This window comes from Somniosus microcephalus, chromosome 1, assembly GCF_052327205.1.
Source record: "Somniosus microcephalus isolate GS21.2 chromosome 1, FLI_Smic_1.0, whole genome shotgun sequence".
NCBI lineage: Eukaryota > Metazoa > Chordata > Chondrichthyes > Squaliformes > Somniosidae > Somniosus > Somniosus microcephalus.
The window spans coordinates 162,668,348-162,685,536 of record NC_140987.1 but is presented as its reverse complement, the minus strand read 5'-3'; the positions used below and the strand labels follow the sequence as shown (position 1 = coordinate 162,685,536).

The 17,189-nt window shown below is 48.2% G+C and overlaps 1 protein-coding gene across 1 annotated transcript in view; it reads left to right on the top strand.

Annotated features, from left to right (window-relative positions):
* The window catches only part of LOC147124429 (aminopeptidase Q-like), a 338,328-nt gene that overhangs the window by 168,557 nt on the left and 152,582 nt on the right, over positions 1-17,189 (top strand). The window contains exon 7 of the mRNA XM_085987070.1: positions 3,474-3,617. Within this exon, the coding sequence (XP_085843196.1) occupies positions 3,474-3,617 (144 nt within the window). The remainder of the gene's footprint in view (positions 1-3,473; positions 3,618-17,189) is intronic.

Genomic DNA, 17,189 nt, shown 5'->3' with positions numbered 1-17,189 from the left:
AAGTTGGCCAGTGGAGCTTGGATAAGTAATGAGGTGCAGCATTTTGGATGAGTTGTAATTTTTGGAGAGTTGAAGCGAGAAGACCAACTAGACAGCTTTGGAGTAATTGGGGTAGAAATTCGGTATCGCCCCGTTTGGGGCGCAATTATCGGTCGGGCGCAAAGTTTAGCGCCTGGCAATAATTATCGCCTCCGACTGCAAACTTGGCTTCTATCGCCCCTGGAGGTGATTGGAGCGCTAAATCAGGCGCTACACACCTCTCTTAAGGCGCTAATGCCGAGGAGTGAGACGCTAACTCAGAGCACTGGTGAAGCTCATGTGATGTCAGTCAGCAATGGAACAGAGACACAAGCCCAGTTCTTAAAGGGGAGGGTCGATCTTGCTCTCCATCCAAACCCTGCTCATTGCAGCCTTGAATCTCGGCCTGGAGAGACCTGTACATCAATTCTGCTGGAAAGAACAATGGAGAGGCCCAGGGAAAGAGCTCAGAGTGCAGCCCTCATAGTCTCTTCTAAATTGATGTAAGGAAGATCAAATCAAAATGAACCTGCAAAGTGCTGCTCAGTACCCAAAACTCCTCAACACAGCATTGAATATCTCCAGAAGTCTATCTCTCTCTCTCTCTCAGAATGCGTGGTGCAAAAATGTCGCCGACAAAAAAAGGCAGGAAGCAATCGCATTTAAATAGCGCTCCCCCAGTCCCTTCCTGGCTGCAAAACGCTCCCCTCAACCTGTCATTGCTAGTGGCAGGCGGTAAGGCAGGGGGGGCGCCACTCAATATCCGGTCTGGGGCACTACCGGGGGCATTGCACGCTTCACTGACGTCACGATCTGCAGGCGCAGGAGATCGTGGCGGTAGTGTTTAGCGCCGCCGCAAAATGTCTGCTCAATATCGCGAGCGGCGCAAACATCGCCACACCCGAGTGCTAGTTGCATTGCGTTAACGGGAGGTGTAAACCAACCGAATTTTTCCATTGAATTTTAAGGTAATGAAGTCATGGAGTAATGTTTTGGTAGCAGAATGGGAAAGATAGGGTGCAGATGGTTAATGTTGCAGAGATGGAAGAAAACAGTTTTAATAATGGAGCAGACGTGGGCGAGAATTCCCAAGTGAAGTTGAACAGAACGTCAAATTGGGCTAGAAATTCCGTATCAAAAATTGAAAAAGTAGTGCCAGGCGCTAATCCTTCTCTCCTGCAGAAACTTCGGCTTTAGCGCTCCAAGAGGGAAGTGGAGCGCTAAATCAAGCGCTACCACTTTTCTTGGGGCACTAAAGTGTGTGAGAGAGGCGGTAGCAGCAAAGCGCTAATGAATCTTCAGTGCAGTGCTGCCGACATCAGAGGCTCCTTTCCTCGCTTAAAGGGAAGGCCAGTGATGGGATACAAGATTCTTCCTCGTATTTCTGTGTGCCCACGGGACCTGCGCGACTTGCATTACAGCCTCAAGCACTCTAAGAGAGTGTAAGGCTGAGTAATCGCGTATCAATCAGTCATGTAAAGCATTCAGTAGGCATCAGACTGGTGCGAAGAATAAAGTTTGCCCTACCTGATCATCACTGCCTTTAAATATCACTCCCCAAACGGCCTGCCAAGGTGACAACGCCTCCTGCTGCTGCCGTTGTTGATGCCCGGCAATGGGGCGCTGCGCACCTGATGATGTCATGATCTACGGCGCGCAACAGAGCGCGGCGGTAAGTGTGTTAGCACCAGTGCAAAACCGCCAGGGAAGTTTGTATGCAGGCACTAAGCAGCCGAATCTCCAGCCCAAGGTTCCTTACCTTTTGACTCAGCTTGAGATGGCAGCCAGGGAATTTGATGGAATTGAGGACAGGGGCACAGAGATGCTAGCAAGAGCTGAAGAGTATAGTCTTAGTCTTGTCAATATTGAACTGAAGGAACTTTTGTCTCATCCAAGTCTTGAAATTAGAGAGGCGATTTGAGAGTATTGCAACAGCCTTTGAGTCAATGGAGATAGAGCTGTCTTTTCATATGAAAAATTATCCCTTGATTCTGGATAAAGTTGCCAAGGAGTAGAAGGTAGATAGTGAAGAAGAGGGAGCCAAGTGTGGTCTCCTGGGATACACCAGAGGTGATCAAGTGAGCAGAGGAGGAGAAGAATTCCGATTCACCTTCTCCTGGCATGCACCAAGATTGCACATTTGAAGCTGTGATTTTCTATCAATTAACTTTAATGAGCAGAAAATCGTGGACTGGGAATGCACAATTTTGTGCTCTGCTCTGTGTGCCAGGAATAGATGCATCTGAATATTTACCCCCTAGTGCCTGTGGTGAATCAGAGAAGAATGGAACTAGGAATACAGTCCCCTATGGATTGGAATCTGAAACAGACTCACAGCAAAAGTAATCACTTGTTCATTAATTAACTTCTTAGACTGGGATTCATGGTTACAGATATTAGTACAGGGGAAGATAATTAAATACTCCTTTATTGCAAGTGTGCCAAGATTGGCTTGGGTTTTTTCATTTCTCCCCAGTTGTAATTTGAGTTCCTAGAAAGTGCATGTTCCAAAACTATGATTTTATTAGCAGGTTGAAAATAATTATGAAAAACTAACATTTAACCCATCTTTCAATAAAATAGGAAAGTATGGCCTTATGAGATTAGATTATTTTTTCAACAGGTTTGTGTGTAAGTGAAGCGGATTCACAGCAAAAGTAATTACTACTGTGTCAATTAACTCATTTAAAAGCTAGAGCTGGAAAAATATCTGACTAGGACTCATGGTTAGAGAGGAAAGTGAAGATAATTAAATATTTCATGTAACAAGTTGGGCTTATTTTCCTCTCTCTAACCGCCCCCACCAGCAATGCCCTGGAGCAAGTCACAGAATCACAGAAACCCCACAGTGCAGATAGAGGCCATTTCGGCCCATCGAGCCTGCACCGACACATATCCCACCCGATCCCCGTAACCCCTACACCAACACATATCCCACCCTATCCCCGTAACCCCACATATTTAATCCCCCTAACACTAAGGGTCAATTTATCATAGCCAATCAACCTAACCCGCACATCTTTGGACTGTGGGAGGAAACCGGAGCACCCGGAGGAAACCCACGCAAACACAGGGAGAATGTGCAAACTCCACACAGACAGTCACGCGAGGCCGGATTCGAACCCGGGTCCCTGGCGCTGTGAGGCAACAGTGCTAACCACTATGCCACCGTGCTGCCAGGCGAAGATACCCAAAATTTTAAAAATTAAATGTGCAAAGCAATAGGCCAGTTATGAACAGTAGTGATGTGGGGGATGTAATCTATAATCTGGAGTTTTGATTAATTTTGTGTGAGGTCAGCAACAATCTATGCTAAACTTTGGGTCATGACATTAAATAGGGTGAGGTAGATTCCAGAATAGGGTAAATTGTACAAATTGTGTTTATGGAAGGAGTAGGCTATTTATTATCTCACTCAAATGTAGTGAACTAATTGCTGTACTGTTTTATTTCAGGATGATGCGTACATGTTTTCTTTGGTATACGATTTGCATTACAGTGATGCACACTTTCCTTCACAATCATTGTCTATGAAGGAAGAAGATGTTAAAACGCCTGACGAAATCATGCAAATGTTTAGCGACATCACTTACTTCAAGGTAAATTTTAGAACAAACATAGAAGACGCGATTGGGTTTCAGTTCAGATATGGCGATTAGCTTGTCATTGAATGTTTTGATGAAGGAGTCCAAGCGCACACATTTATCATCAGGACCTACTGTTCAAGTAATAATAAAGCAATAAGACATGGGTTGCAGATGGGCTTCTCTAGGTTTCTATTTGTTAAATAAATGAATGAAGCTGAATAGTTTATGAAAGGCATTTAGCATAATGATAACATTTAAAAAAATACATTGGGTCAGTCAGCATCTGTAGAGAGCAAAAGACAGGTTAATATTTCAGACAGTGTCCTACAGAGTGCCCAGGAGAGAAATGCAGTGGGGGTTATTTTGGCCAAAGGGTGAAAACAGGCGCTAAATGGGTGCTGTGCTAATAAGACACACCTGCTTGAAAGTCTGAATTTAGCACAATTTTGGTCCTAATTGCTGAATACAATCATTTGAACTTGCCTGGATGTGCTAAACCAGAAACTTGCAGGATTAGCACTCAAGTGCTACAACTGACGAAAGGTCATCGACCTGAAACGTTAACTCTGTTTCTCTCTTCACAGATGCTGCCTGACCTGCTGAGTATCTCCAGCATTTTCTGTTTTTATTACAGCACTCAAGTGCTGATTGGTACAATTTTCGTGGAGCAGTATATGTGGGCTCCTCACACCCATTTCCTCTGAAGGTGCGAAATGCACTGGCTGGCACACAGAGGCACATTTCAGGATGGCTCAAGGACCGAGGCACAGGTTCTCGAACGCAGAACTGGAGGTCCTGGTGGAGGAGATCCAGAGGAGCAGGGATGTCCTATACCCGCAGGGGGGGAAGGAGTCCACCTCGCCCTCCTTGCCCTCCTCGCCCTCTCTCCTGCAGCAGCTGGTGCTGCTCTGCCTGGCCTCATGTCCTCCTCCTGTTCCTCATCCAGACCAAGGGGGACCCCTAACAAGATGGCTCTGACCAAGCATTCCCTTTCTCCTGGTGACTCCTATAAGGTGGAGTAGCACAGCACTCACTCTCTTTAGGTGAAAGAATAAATGTGGCTCAAGTGTTGGTGAAGTCTTGGCAAAGTGTCCCAGAAAGTCTCCCGAATTGTTTCAGAGGTCCTCTTAACAGCTCCAGCAGCAAGTGAACATGAAATGGTGAGGATCCCTTTAAATAGTGCTTGAAATCCACATCAACGCCATGTTTACTCCCAAACAGCTGGTCACTGTTAGGAGAGGGTGTTAGAACAAGTGCTAGCCACCAAAATGCCAAGCAGCCTCTTTAATGAGTGCTAGCAGACATTTTAAGTGGCAATCAGCCCCTTAACAAGCCTCCGGTGGGTGTTCCTAGTGCACGCTTCAACTCCTTTACCAAGATGGTGCCTTGCGCTAAACCGGTGTTTCAGCTCAAGGAGCAGGAGTAGGCCATTTGGCCCCTCAAGCCTGCTCCACCATTCAATAAGATCATGGCTGATCTTCTACCTCAACTCCACTTTCCTGCACTATCCCCATATCCCTTGATTCCCTTAATATCCAAAAATCTATCGATCTCTGTCTTGAATATATATACTCAACGACTGAGCCCCCAGAGTCCTCTGGGGTAGAGAATTCCAAAGATTCACCACCCTCTGAGTGAAGAAATTTCTGCTCAACTCAGTGGAAACAGTTTCTCCTTACTTACTCTATCTAAATCCTTCATGATTTTAAACACCTCTATCAAATCTCTTCTTAGCCTTCTCTGCTCTAAGGAGAACAACCCAGCATCTCCAGTGTATCCACGTAATTGTAAACCCTCATCCCTGGTGTAGTGTATGTACCCGTCTACCTTTAAGAGAACTATTGTATGTAACCGTTCACCTTTAAGAGAACTATTTTAGGTGTGGCACTACTTTGTTGGCTTCTGTATACTGTAATACCGACGGTGACCACACCAGTATATAAGTGTTGTGTCAGGATTTATTGGGCAGATTCGCCCTGACCTTCGAATAGTAAAGTCCTGTTTTAAGTTACTCTGGTAGTCTGTGTATTCATTCACTAAACAACCCACAGACTTTTCAGTGGCGACGAGTCCGATCGTACCCTGCGGCAACAATACTTCCGAAGCAGTTAACGAGCGTCGAGAAGAGGCAACCGCCCTCGTCGTTCTGCTGGGAGAAAACTCGAGGCTGCAGAACTAGAAAGGAGGAAGAATTTAGAGACAAAGACTTCCATCAGCAACAGGCACTGACTGTCCCTTCTGCCACGGTGAGGAGTGAGCCGATCAGCACGAGAAGCAAGGCGGCCACGGTGACTGTGAGTAAGGGAAAGTAAAAAGAATAACCGGAGGATAAGGGCGGTGCACTCAACCACGGTCGAGGGGGAAAGGAGCCGGACAGAAGTCGGGTCCAGAGGCGCTGAGACTGGGGCAGCGTGGAGCAAGGAAGCCGCGGTACAGACAGGCTGGGGGACGCAACGGCGTCGTGAGACAGCTAGACCGCGACCGGCGAAAAAGGGCGGGCAGCGACCGAAGCCACGAAGCGCTGCGACTGGGAACGTAGGCGCGGGAAGAGATAAACTCAGCCGCAGCCGGGGAGGGAAGCACCGGACTGCGAGAGGGCTGGGAGGCGCGATTGGGAGCCGAGCGAGCGGGAGAGGCAGAGCCGACCAAGGGAGACTGAGCGAGAGCCAGTCCAGCGGCTGAAACTGTTCTCCGTCAACGGGGTGTACCCAGCGCCGGTAGAGCCCAGCGAGCGGGAGAGAGACAGAGCCCGAGCAAGGGAGACTGAGTGAGAGCCAGTCCAGCGGCTGAAGCTGTTCTCCGTCAATGGGGTGTACCCAGCGCCGGTAGAGCCAAGCGAGCGGGAGAGAGACAGAGCCCGAGCAAGGGGAACTGAGCGAGAGCCAGCCCAGTGGCTGAAACTGTTCGCCGTCAATGGGGTGTACCCAGCGCCGGTTGCCCTGCCGAGAAAAGGGAAAGCACTGAAGCCGACGCGCAGGCTGTGAACCTGAAAGCCAGCGGCCGTCGCCCGTGGGGAAAGTGTACCCCTCCCGCCAGGGAAGAAACGCGGGAAGCCGCCATTAGGCGGGGAAGAAGACAGAAGCGGGAAACCGCCATTGAAGTGGGCGGGGAGAGAAGATAAGCGCGGGAAACCACCATTTTCGCGGGAACCGCCATCTTGGAAAAAAAAAAAAAATTTAAAGAAATAATTCATGGTGTTTATCAGGAAGAGAGGAAGATGCCTAAGCGTGGTAACATCAACGATTTTAATTCCGAGGTAGAAGACTGGGCCACGTATGTGGAACGCATTGAGATCTATTGTGAGGCCAATAAAATAGAAGAAGATGACAAAGCTATAACCTTGCTAAACTCGATGGGCGCGAAGACATACGGGCTCTTGAAGCATCTACTATCACCGGCTAAACCGGCGGATCAGACTTTCGATGATATTGTGGCTGTTCTGAAGGATCACTTGAACCCCACACCGTTAATGTTGGCGGAACGATTCAAATTCTATGCGAGAACGCAGAGGAAAGACAAAAGCAACGCAGAATACTTGGTCGAACTGCGTAGACTAGCGAAATACTGCCAGTTTGGAGGGAATCTGACAGAGGCATTGCGAGACAAGTTCGTGTGCGGATTGGCAAAGGAAGGAACGCAAAAGCGACTACTCGAAGAGAACGACCTTACACTTGACAGGGCTGTCCTTATTGCAGCATCGCACGAAGCCGCAGCGAAGGGAACTGCGGAAATGCAGCTAAAGACAGCGGCACTCAGTGTGGATCAAATTACCTCGACAACAACAAAATGCTATCGTTGTGGGAAGACAACACACGACCAGAACCAATGCTGGTTTAAGAACCAGGAATGTAGGAAATGTGGCAAACTGGGTCACATAGCTAAGGTATGCCGGTCAGGGAAGAAGACCAACAACCAAAGGACCAACAACCAAAGGAAGCCATCACAGGAAAAGTACAACAAGGTACACAAGGTGGCTGAGAAGAGTTCAGACGAACAGAATTCGGACTCAGACCCAAACGGCCAGGAGCTGGGTAGTCTGAGAATTCACAATGTGAGTAAGGAAGCTGACCTACAAACTATCTGGGTCATGCTAAAAATAGCTGGAGTCCAAGTGAAAATGGAGTTGGACACTGGATCAGCTCTATCAGTCATAAATCGAAGGGATTACCACCAGCTATTCTCACATATACCCTTAAGAGATACCAAGTTCGTATTGCAGACATACACGGGGCATAAAGTATACCCCATGGGAAAGATAAGAGCCAAGGTGAGAGATAGAGGTAAAGAACACGCAAGAATGAACTTATACGTACTACCTGAGGGAGGACCACCACTTCTAGGACGGGAGTGGATCAAGAAAATAGACATGGAATGGCACTATCTAAAAGCCATAACGAGTGAGGACTCGGTGCAGACAATCAGCTCAGATTCTGAATCGGATGACGATAAGACCAACCCAAATGTGAAAGACAAGGCTAAAATGGACTTGCCGACGAAGGTTGGAAAAATGAAGGCATGCAGAAAGGCTTATGCTCCAGAGAAGAACAAAGTTTCAGAACAGATCTCCACCGAACAACGACAACATAGTTTGACAGGGAATTCTGAGTCTGTTCAGTTTAAGGACATATCCATGATGGAAGAACACCGAGCTCGGACTCAACTTTATTTCAAATTACGACAACAATTAGAACAATTGAGTTACCGTCTCGTACAAGAGATGAAAACAATGAAAAAGTTCTATGACACCGAATGGGAGAATCTGGAAAGACAACAGAAGCAGCTAGCTCAAGCAGAGAGCGACCATAGAGCCATCGTGACCAATCACCGATCACATCTCCCTTATGATGTTCAGGAGTTAGAATATTTGCAGAAAGAAGCAAATGAAGAGGAATCTTCAGGAAGCCAGGATTTTATTCCAGTTCTTCTCTACGACTCCTTACAAGCAGAGTTTGAGAAGTTGAAGGAACAGTATGAACAGGCCCAGGCTACAATCCTGGAGGGGGTTAACTCGGCAACCTCCGAAAAGCTAGTTTCAGTGGAAGCATATGAGCAACTAAAGGTTGAACATGAGCAAGAAGTCCAAAGGCTGCAGGAAATTCTTGATGAGCTCAAGGCCAAGACAGACTCATCGGTAGAAGTTCCATCCATAGATGAGAAATTAGAGGTGAAAGACATGGCAGAACATGAAAGTCAAGATGTCCAAGAACTCATAAAAATATTGAAGGAAACCCAAGACAAATATGAGGCGGCAATGACCGAGGTTCAACAACTTGAAGAACAGATTCAACTGGGAATTCTTTCAGTGAAAGAAAAGGCAACTGTAAGAAACACAGAGACTGTAAGAATGGCCCCTGAACATGAGCTAGAGAGCATCAAGGCGCAACTTCTCCGAGCGCTTAAAGCCAAAGTACAAGAGGAAAAAAAGGTGAAAGCATTAGAGGAAAAGGTGGATGAAATGGAGAAGACTCTGATCCACAGGGTCCCCATGGAAGAGTTAACAGTCAGCCAACTCCTTCATATGCTGAGAGACAAGACTCTGCAATGGGAACCATTTGAACACGAGCTTCAATCTTCAAAGGGAAGGGGTTCGGAGCTCTCAAAAGTTTGGGGAATAGTTGAGGTTGCAACACAGATTTTACGGGGCTGCCGAAAGTACGCTGAATCACATCAATGTGAACTACAGAATGTTGAAACAGTTGCTGCAGTAGAAGGATTGAATAGCCCGATCAATCAATCCCCGATGGAAGGGGAAGTATTGGAATCACAAATGAGGTCATTAGTGAAGGATTGGCAGGAAACCCAGGAAGAGCGGGATGAATATGAACGCATGAAGAAGTCTCTTCAGGAAAGATGTCTAGGGAGGGAACAACAGTCGGCTAACGTCCAGTTGGGTAAGGAAGAAGTAGCAGGCCCTCTCGCTAGACTAGCTCAGGACGACACCGAATATTACCATGACCTGTTGAGTGACACGGAATATTACGATGACTTGGTCTGCCCAGCTTGTGATGAAAACTCCCAAAGTGCAGAAATCAGGATGAAACACTTAAAATCTAAGGAACATAGGGAGATGGTGGCGCTACAGCTGGCAGCGGATAAGGGAGCCCCGAGAGTCTCCAAGAAGCAGAAAAGAAAAAGACGAAGCAGAAGACGATAACCATCTAAATCATTATCACTTCTATCAGATCATGCACGTGGGCCCTACGAAGGGGGCCAAATCAGTTGGAAAGTAGGAAAAATTACCAAGGCAGTCCAGCTGTTTGTAAAAGTCAGCACTGCTGGTTCAGCAGGACGGAAGTTCAAGCTGTTAAGCCAAGGGAAAGACTATTGGATGAGTCACGCTAGAAATGTGAACCGGCTACACCACAGAGATGTTGTTCGGACTGAGTCAAGACCAGAGACTGAATCTGTGAACTGTTCCCGCAGAGACTGTATCTGTGAACTGTTTCCCGCAGAGACTATATCTGTGAATTGTTTTACATGAAGTTGATTATGTGTTATGTTTAATGGGGAATAAGTATGTTGTAAGCTAAAAAGGGAGGATTGTAGTGTATGTACCTGTCTACCTTTAAGAGAACTATTGTATGTAACCGTTCACCTTTAAGAGAACTATTTTAGGTGTGGCACTACTTTGTTTGGCTTCTGTATACTGTAATACCGACGGTGACCACACCAGTATATAAGTGTTGTGTCAGGATTTATTGGGCAGATTCGCCCTGACCTTTGAATAGTAAAGTCCTGTTTTAAGTTACTCTGGTAGTCTGTGTATTAATTCACTAAACAACCCACAGACTTTACACCTGGAACCATTCTAGTAAATCTCTTCTGTACCGTCTCTAAGCCTTCACGCCCTTTCTAAAGTGTGGTGCCCAGAATTGGACACAATACTCCAGCTGGGGCCGAACTAGTGTTTTTTTTAGGTTTAGCATAACTTCCTGGCTTTTCTACTCTATGCCTCCATTTATAAAGCCCAGGATCCCATTTGCTTTATTAACTGCTTTGTTAACCTTGTTGCGTTTGCAAAGATAATCCAGAGGCCGTAAAAGAGTTCAGTTCATGTTGTTTTTTAATGGCTGCTCCACACACACACTCCCAGGCAAAAGCGATCGAATACCTATACACAATACAATGATAACAGCACTATCAAACTCCATGTGCTCAGGCCAAGGCAATCGAGTACCTATCACCAATGTCAGACATAACATTTCCTCCCCCCTCACAGAATTTCAAACATGAAATGTAGTGACAAAGTCCTGTAGGTGGCCAGGGCGAGAGCGTGTACGAACAGGCCGAGGTGCGGACTGGTGAAGAGCAGGCCGAAGTGGGGACTGGTGAGGAGCAGGCTGAGGCACAGTATCTGCTTGAGGGTTGGCTGGCTGAGCCACATGTGCATCCCGCCACTCTGGGGGTAAGGCTTGGGGATTAGGTCCATATAATCCCACATCAGGGGGTGCTGGCACCTTCCGAAGGCGGCTGGCATGCCACCGAGAGCCGTCAGTGAGGCAGAAAGTGGCTGGTCCAAGTTGGCGGCTGATTTGGAGAGGGGAGGACCAGAATGACGCCATCTTATTGTTGCAGTGAGGCCTGCGGGCTCTGACCCAATCGGAGACTGAGATGTTGGGCGCCTTGGCCCTCTTCGACTGGTCAAAGCGGAGTTTCATCTTCTCCTGCTGTCTAGCGACTGTGGCTTGAGCCGGTGGAGCAGGGCTCTGAGCTAGCGAGGGGCGGAGCCTGCCAAGGGGCAGCATGAGCTCACGGCCTAGCATGAGGGATGTGGGTGAGACCCCTGTAGTGGAATGCTGGGAGGCTCTGTAGTGCAGCAGTGTGTGGAGGAGGGCCTTGTCAAATGCACACCCCTGGGATAGGTGTGCTCTGAGGCCATTTTTCAGTGTCTCGTTAAAACGCTCCACCCCCCCCATTTGACTCGGGGTGGTAGTGTGATGGATGCCCTTGCTCTCAAGGTAAGAGGAGAGTTCCGAAGAGACCATTTGGGGGCCACTGTCTGTGGTGATGGCCTTTGGATGCCCCCAGCGGGAGAAGAGGGACTCAAGGATATCAATGATGACCCGAGAGGTGACGGAGCCCACAGCAGTGACCTCTGGCCATTTTGAGTGCAGGTCATAGGTCACCACTAGGAACCGTTGATGGTAGGGGACACCATGGATCTCCCCGCAGACGTCCAGCTACAGGTGCTCCCAGGGCTGAGAGGGCCAGGCAAGGGGTTGCAGGGCTGGAGGAGCTTGGTGGCCAGTCTTGCCACTTACAAGGCAGGCTGCACAGTCCTTGACCAGGGCCTCGATTTCCCTGTCGATACCCGGCCACCGCACTAGGTCTCGGCATCATTGTTTGAGCTTCACTATGCCCAAGTGGCCCTCATGCGCCATGGATAAAACACGCGCACGAAGGGCACTTGGGACCACAGTGCAGAGCCCACGTGCAACACAGGAGTCATTCCAGCAGGAGAGCTCCTCTTTAACTCTGGAGTAGGCAGACAGTTCCTCAGGCACCTTGTGAGGCCAGCCATCTCTGATGAAAGTGCACAGCTGGGAGAGGGCCGGATCCTGTTCAGAGGCCTCTTTGAGCTCCTGGAGAGAGACTGTGGTTTGGAGAGGCGTGTGCAGCATCTGGACGATATCCTGTTCCACATGGTCAGACCCAACGAGTGGGGCTGGGGCAGAGACAGTGCGGGAGAACAGATCTGCAACAACATTGTCACGTCCTGGTGTGAATTGGAGACTGAAATTGTATTGGTGGAGGCAGTCAGACCAGCGGTGTAGACGCAGTGGTCTGTGGCCCGTGCCGGATGTCGACAGCAGGGCAGTGAGAGCCTGGTGATCGATTCGCAGGGTGAAGGCACGGCCGTACGTGTACACGTGCCACCGCTCACATGCCCAGACGCACGCCAGCGCCTCACGCTCGCCTACTGAGTACTTCTGTTCGGTGGGGCTAAGGGCTCGGGAGGCAAAGGCGATTGGTTTCTCCACTCCATTCTGTATCTGCGATAACACCGCCCCCACAGCTGCAGCGGACGCGTCGCAGGTGACGAGGGTGGGGCTGGCGACGTCAAAGTGAGCCAACACTGGAGGCGATGTGAGCTGTGATTTGAGGAGGCGAACAGCTTCCGTACAGGCTTGTGACCACACCCAGGGCTCATCCTTTCACAGGAGCTGGCGCAGTGGGGCTGTGGTGGCTGAGTACTGGGGAAAAAACTTCAGGTAGTACCCAGTCATGCCAAGGAAGGAGGCAACCTGTGCTGCAGAGCTGGGTTCTGGGATGCTGTGAATGGCATCCATGTTTGACTGGAGTGGGGATATACCGTCAGCCGACAACTGAAACCCCACAAATTCAATCTCTGAAACAGCAAAGACACACTTTTCGCCATTCAGTGTGAGCTTGTGTTTTGCTAGAGCCGTGAAAACTCTGTGAAGGCGTTCGTCATGAGTGGAGGTCGAGGGCCCATGCACGACGAGGTCATCCAGGTAGATGGCCATCCCAGGAATGCCCGCGAGCACAGAGGACATCACCTTTTGGAAGCAGCTGGTTGCAGAGCTAAGTCCAAATGGCATCCTGGTGTACCGAAAGACGCCAGCATGTGTCACAAAAGCAGTGAGGCCCCTGCTGCTGGGGTGGAGGGGAACCTGTGGATAGCCCTGTCGAAGGTCCAGTTTCGAGAACAGGATGGAACCATAGAACTGCACTGTGAGTTCCTCTGACGTGGGCAGTGGATATTTGTCAGGGATTACGGCCTTATTCATTGCTCGAAGATCGACACAGACGCGTAGACCACCTGACTTTTTCGTTGCGACCACCAGGTTGGAGACCCATGGGGAGGCATCAACTGGTTCGATGATGCCGGCTTCCAGTAGCTGCTTTAGTTCAGCTGTGACCCCATCACGGAGAGCAAGCGGGATGCGGCGCAGTGGCTGAATGACGGGGGTAATGGTGGAGTCAACCATGGGCTGGTGGGTGAAGGCAGTCAGGCAGCCCAGACCCTCGAAGAGTGCTGGCCATGTTTGGCGCCACGGTGAGGCGACGTGCAGAATTGCAGACCCGCCAGTGTCCAAGAGAGAAAAACCCAGGTCAGTGAAAAGATCCAGTCCCATCAGGTTAGCTCCTTGGCGTGCCACATGAAAACAAAAATCTGGCAAAACTTTTGTTCCATAGCGTACAGTGAGGTTGACTGAGCCCACTAGTCCAATTTTCGAATTACCATACCCGCAAAGGGCAGTGGAGGGCGCAGAGAGTGGCAGGGAGCTGAAAAAGCATTTGAATGTGTCCACATTCAGCAGTGAGACGCTGGCACCGGTATCCAACAACAGCGGAATGCACACATCATTCAAGTTAATTGTGCATGACTTGAAAGCCACTACTGGCCCAGAGCTCACGTTGTGAATTATAGTGCTTGAGGACTGAGAATGTTCATTTGTAGCCAACCGGGGCAGAGCGGCAGACATTGGCAAAGTGATTTTGTTTTCCACAATTGCGACAGGCTTGGCCGCGCGCGGGGCAATTCTGCGCTCTGGTAGCATGTGAACGAGAGCCGCAGTTTCCACACTGTTGCCGCGGTAGTGTGCATTGCTGCTGTCGCGCGAGCATTACCGTGTCAGAGCTGTCGGGGCCGAGGGCGCTGTCACTGGGTGTGTGTGCTAGTTTCGCTGCACATTCGGCTGCAGACTCCACTTGAAAGGCAATGTTGACTGCCTGTGACAACGACAGATCGTCGGACTCGAGTAACAGTCTTTCACGCACTCTCACGTTGTTGGTGTGCTCTATTAGTTGATCACGCACCATCTCGTCTTGTAGTTCATTGAACTTGCATGAGCTAGCTAACCCCCTCAAATTAGCCACGTATTGATGCACAGACTCGCCGGGGAGTTGGTGACGCTGTCTAAAAATGAATCGCCGCAGGAGGGCACTTTGTGGGGCAGAGAAGTGTGTGCTTTACAGAGCCACAGCCTCATCATATGTTTGAATTGAGTCTGCTGTGCATAATGTCCCAAGAACACGCTGGCCCTCCGCTCCCAAGCAATGGGATAACAGTGCCTTTTTCCGTGATTTACTCACATTTTCTAGTCCAAGAGCAATGAGATAGGTTTCAAAGGACTGTAACCAGCGAACCCATGGGATCAGCGGCTCACCGGGTAGTGCAAGGAAGGGAGGAGGTGGTGGAAGAGAGATTTTAGCCATCCTCGTCGCCAAATGTTGCGTTTGCAAAGATAATCCAGAGGCCATAAGCAGAGTTCAGTTCATGTTGTTTTTTAATGGCTGCTCCACACACACACACACTCCCAGGCAAAAGCAATCGAATACCTATATACAATGATAACAGCACTATCAAACTCCATGTGCTCAGGCCAAGGCAATCGAGTACCTATCACCAATGTCAGACATAACAAACCTGTCCTGCCACCTTCAAAGATTTGTGCACAAACACTCCCAGGTCTCTATTCTTGCACCCCCTTTAAAATTGTACTATTTAGTCTGTAAGGTCTCTCCTCCTTCTTCCTAAAAAAATGTATCACCTCACACTCCTCAATGGGGTAGAAGAGCAGAGGGATCTGGGGGTACAGATACACAAATCACTAAAAGTAGTGATGCAGTTTAATAAGGTCATAAAAAATGTACACCAACCACTGGGTTTCATTTCTAGAAGGATAGAATGGAAAAGCAGAGAAGTTATGTTAAACTTGTATAGAGCCTTGGTTAGACCACACTTGGAGTAATGTGCACTGTTCTAGTCTGCATATTATAAAAAAGGATATAAAAGCACTGGAGAAGGTGCAAAAAAGATTTACTAGGATGATACCAGATCTGAGAGATTATACCTATCAGGAAAGATTGAACAGACTGGGGCTCCTTTCTCTAGAATACCTGATATAGGATTTTAAGATTATGAAAGGTTTTGATAGGGTAGATTTAGAGAAGATGTTTCCACTTGCAGGGAGACCAGAACTAAAGGCCACAAATATAAGATAGTAACTAATAAATCCAATTGGGAATTCAGGAGAAACGTCTTTACCCAGAGAGTGGTTAGAATGTGGAACTTGCTACCACAAGGAGTAGGAGGCCCAGGTATCCTGGGGCAAGGCGGTTCGCAAGCGTCCCTGGGATCACGTGGGCCAGGCAAGCCAATGGGAGAAGGGAATCCCCCTTCAGACTTTTGACAGGTGGACCTGTCAAAAGTATGAATGGGGATCACTGAAAAAAGACACTACAACATTAAATTAAAAAAAATTAAATCACATTTTTAAAATGAGTTAAAATGACATTAAATTAAATATTTTAAACAAAAATATCATTTTTTGGAAAAAATAATTAAAGTCTTTTACGGGGCTAAAAATAAACTTACCTTTTTTAAAAGTATTTTTAAATTATAAATAAGTGAAAAAAAAATATTTTTTTTACTTTTTAAAATTCTTATGCCAGGCGTATGATTTTTAAGGGTTTTCAGTGGGCGGAGGTTCTGCAGAAAGCGGAAAACTCCACCCGCAGAGGCCCTTCTCCAGTGCAGGCGTGTGATCTGTCAAGAGGATTCTTGACAGATGAGAAGTGCCGGTTTTCAGCGCATGCACTGCGCATGCCTGAAACTGGCACTTGCGAGGTCCCTACGGGTGTGTACACAGCTCGTACACACCCGTAGGCATTGGAAATTACGGTGGTGGAGTGTCTCTAACTCCTACTCCAACTCAAGGACTCTGATATGTACATTGGTATAGGAGGAGGTAAATGTACAAGTGTTGCATCTACTGCAGTTGTATGGGAAAGTGGCAAGGAAGGACAGCTGAATGTTTGAGTGGTATAAGAGTGAACAAGGCTATTGTGAAGGGAATGATCACTCCTGAAATTGGAGAGGAGAGGGGAGGGGAGGAGAGGGGAAGATATGCTTGGTGGTGGGATTATGTTGCAGGTAGCAGAAATGGCAAAAGATATCTAGTGAATGCACAGGCTGGTGGGGTGGAAGGTGAGGACAAGGGAGTCTTTTGTTGTTATGAGAGGAAAGGGATGGGGCAAGAAGAATTTCAGAAGCCCTGCTGCTGAAGCTGGATGAGAGCAGATGCAATGGAGATGGAGAAGCTGGGATATGGAAGCTGGGTGTAAAGAAGCATACTCCAAGGTAGTTGTGGGAGTTAGTGGGCCTGTAATAGATGCCTGTGCAAGGATCACCAGAGATAAGAGACAAATCCAGGAAGGGAAGGAAAGAGTCAGAAATGGATCAAGTTAAGGTGCAGATGGGGACTGGGTGGAAAGTGGAAGCATAGTTACTTAAATTCTCAAGATCAAAGGTAACAACACAAGGGTCCAGATTTTGCGGTCAGTGGTGAATGAACAGTACTCGCTGTTCATTTCGCTTACAGTTGCCTACAGACTTTTAGTGGGCATTTGTGTGGCAACTTATGGTAATTAGAGAGCTATTTCAGTTTGGCATCCTCTACAGGGAATCTGGGATCTGTGTGAACAGAGCAAGCAACAGCATGTTCCTTCAACCAATCAGATTGAAGCATCCTTACTGAGGCACGTAGGGCTGGATTTTGCTCCGGGGCCGGGTTGGGGTCGTGTTCCCCACATTTTGTGTTTCCCACACAAATC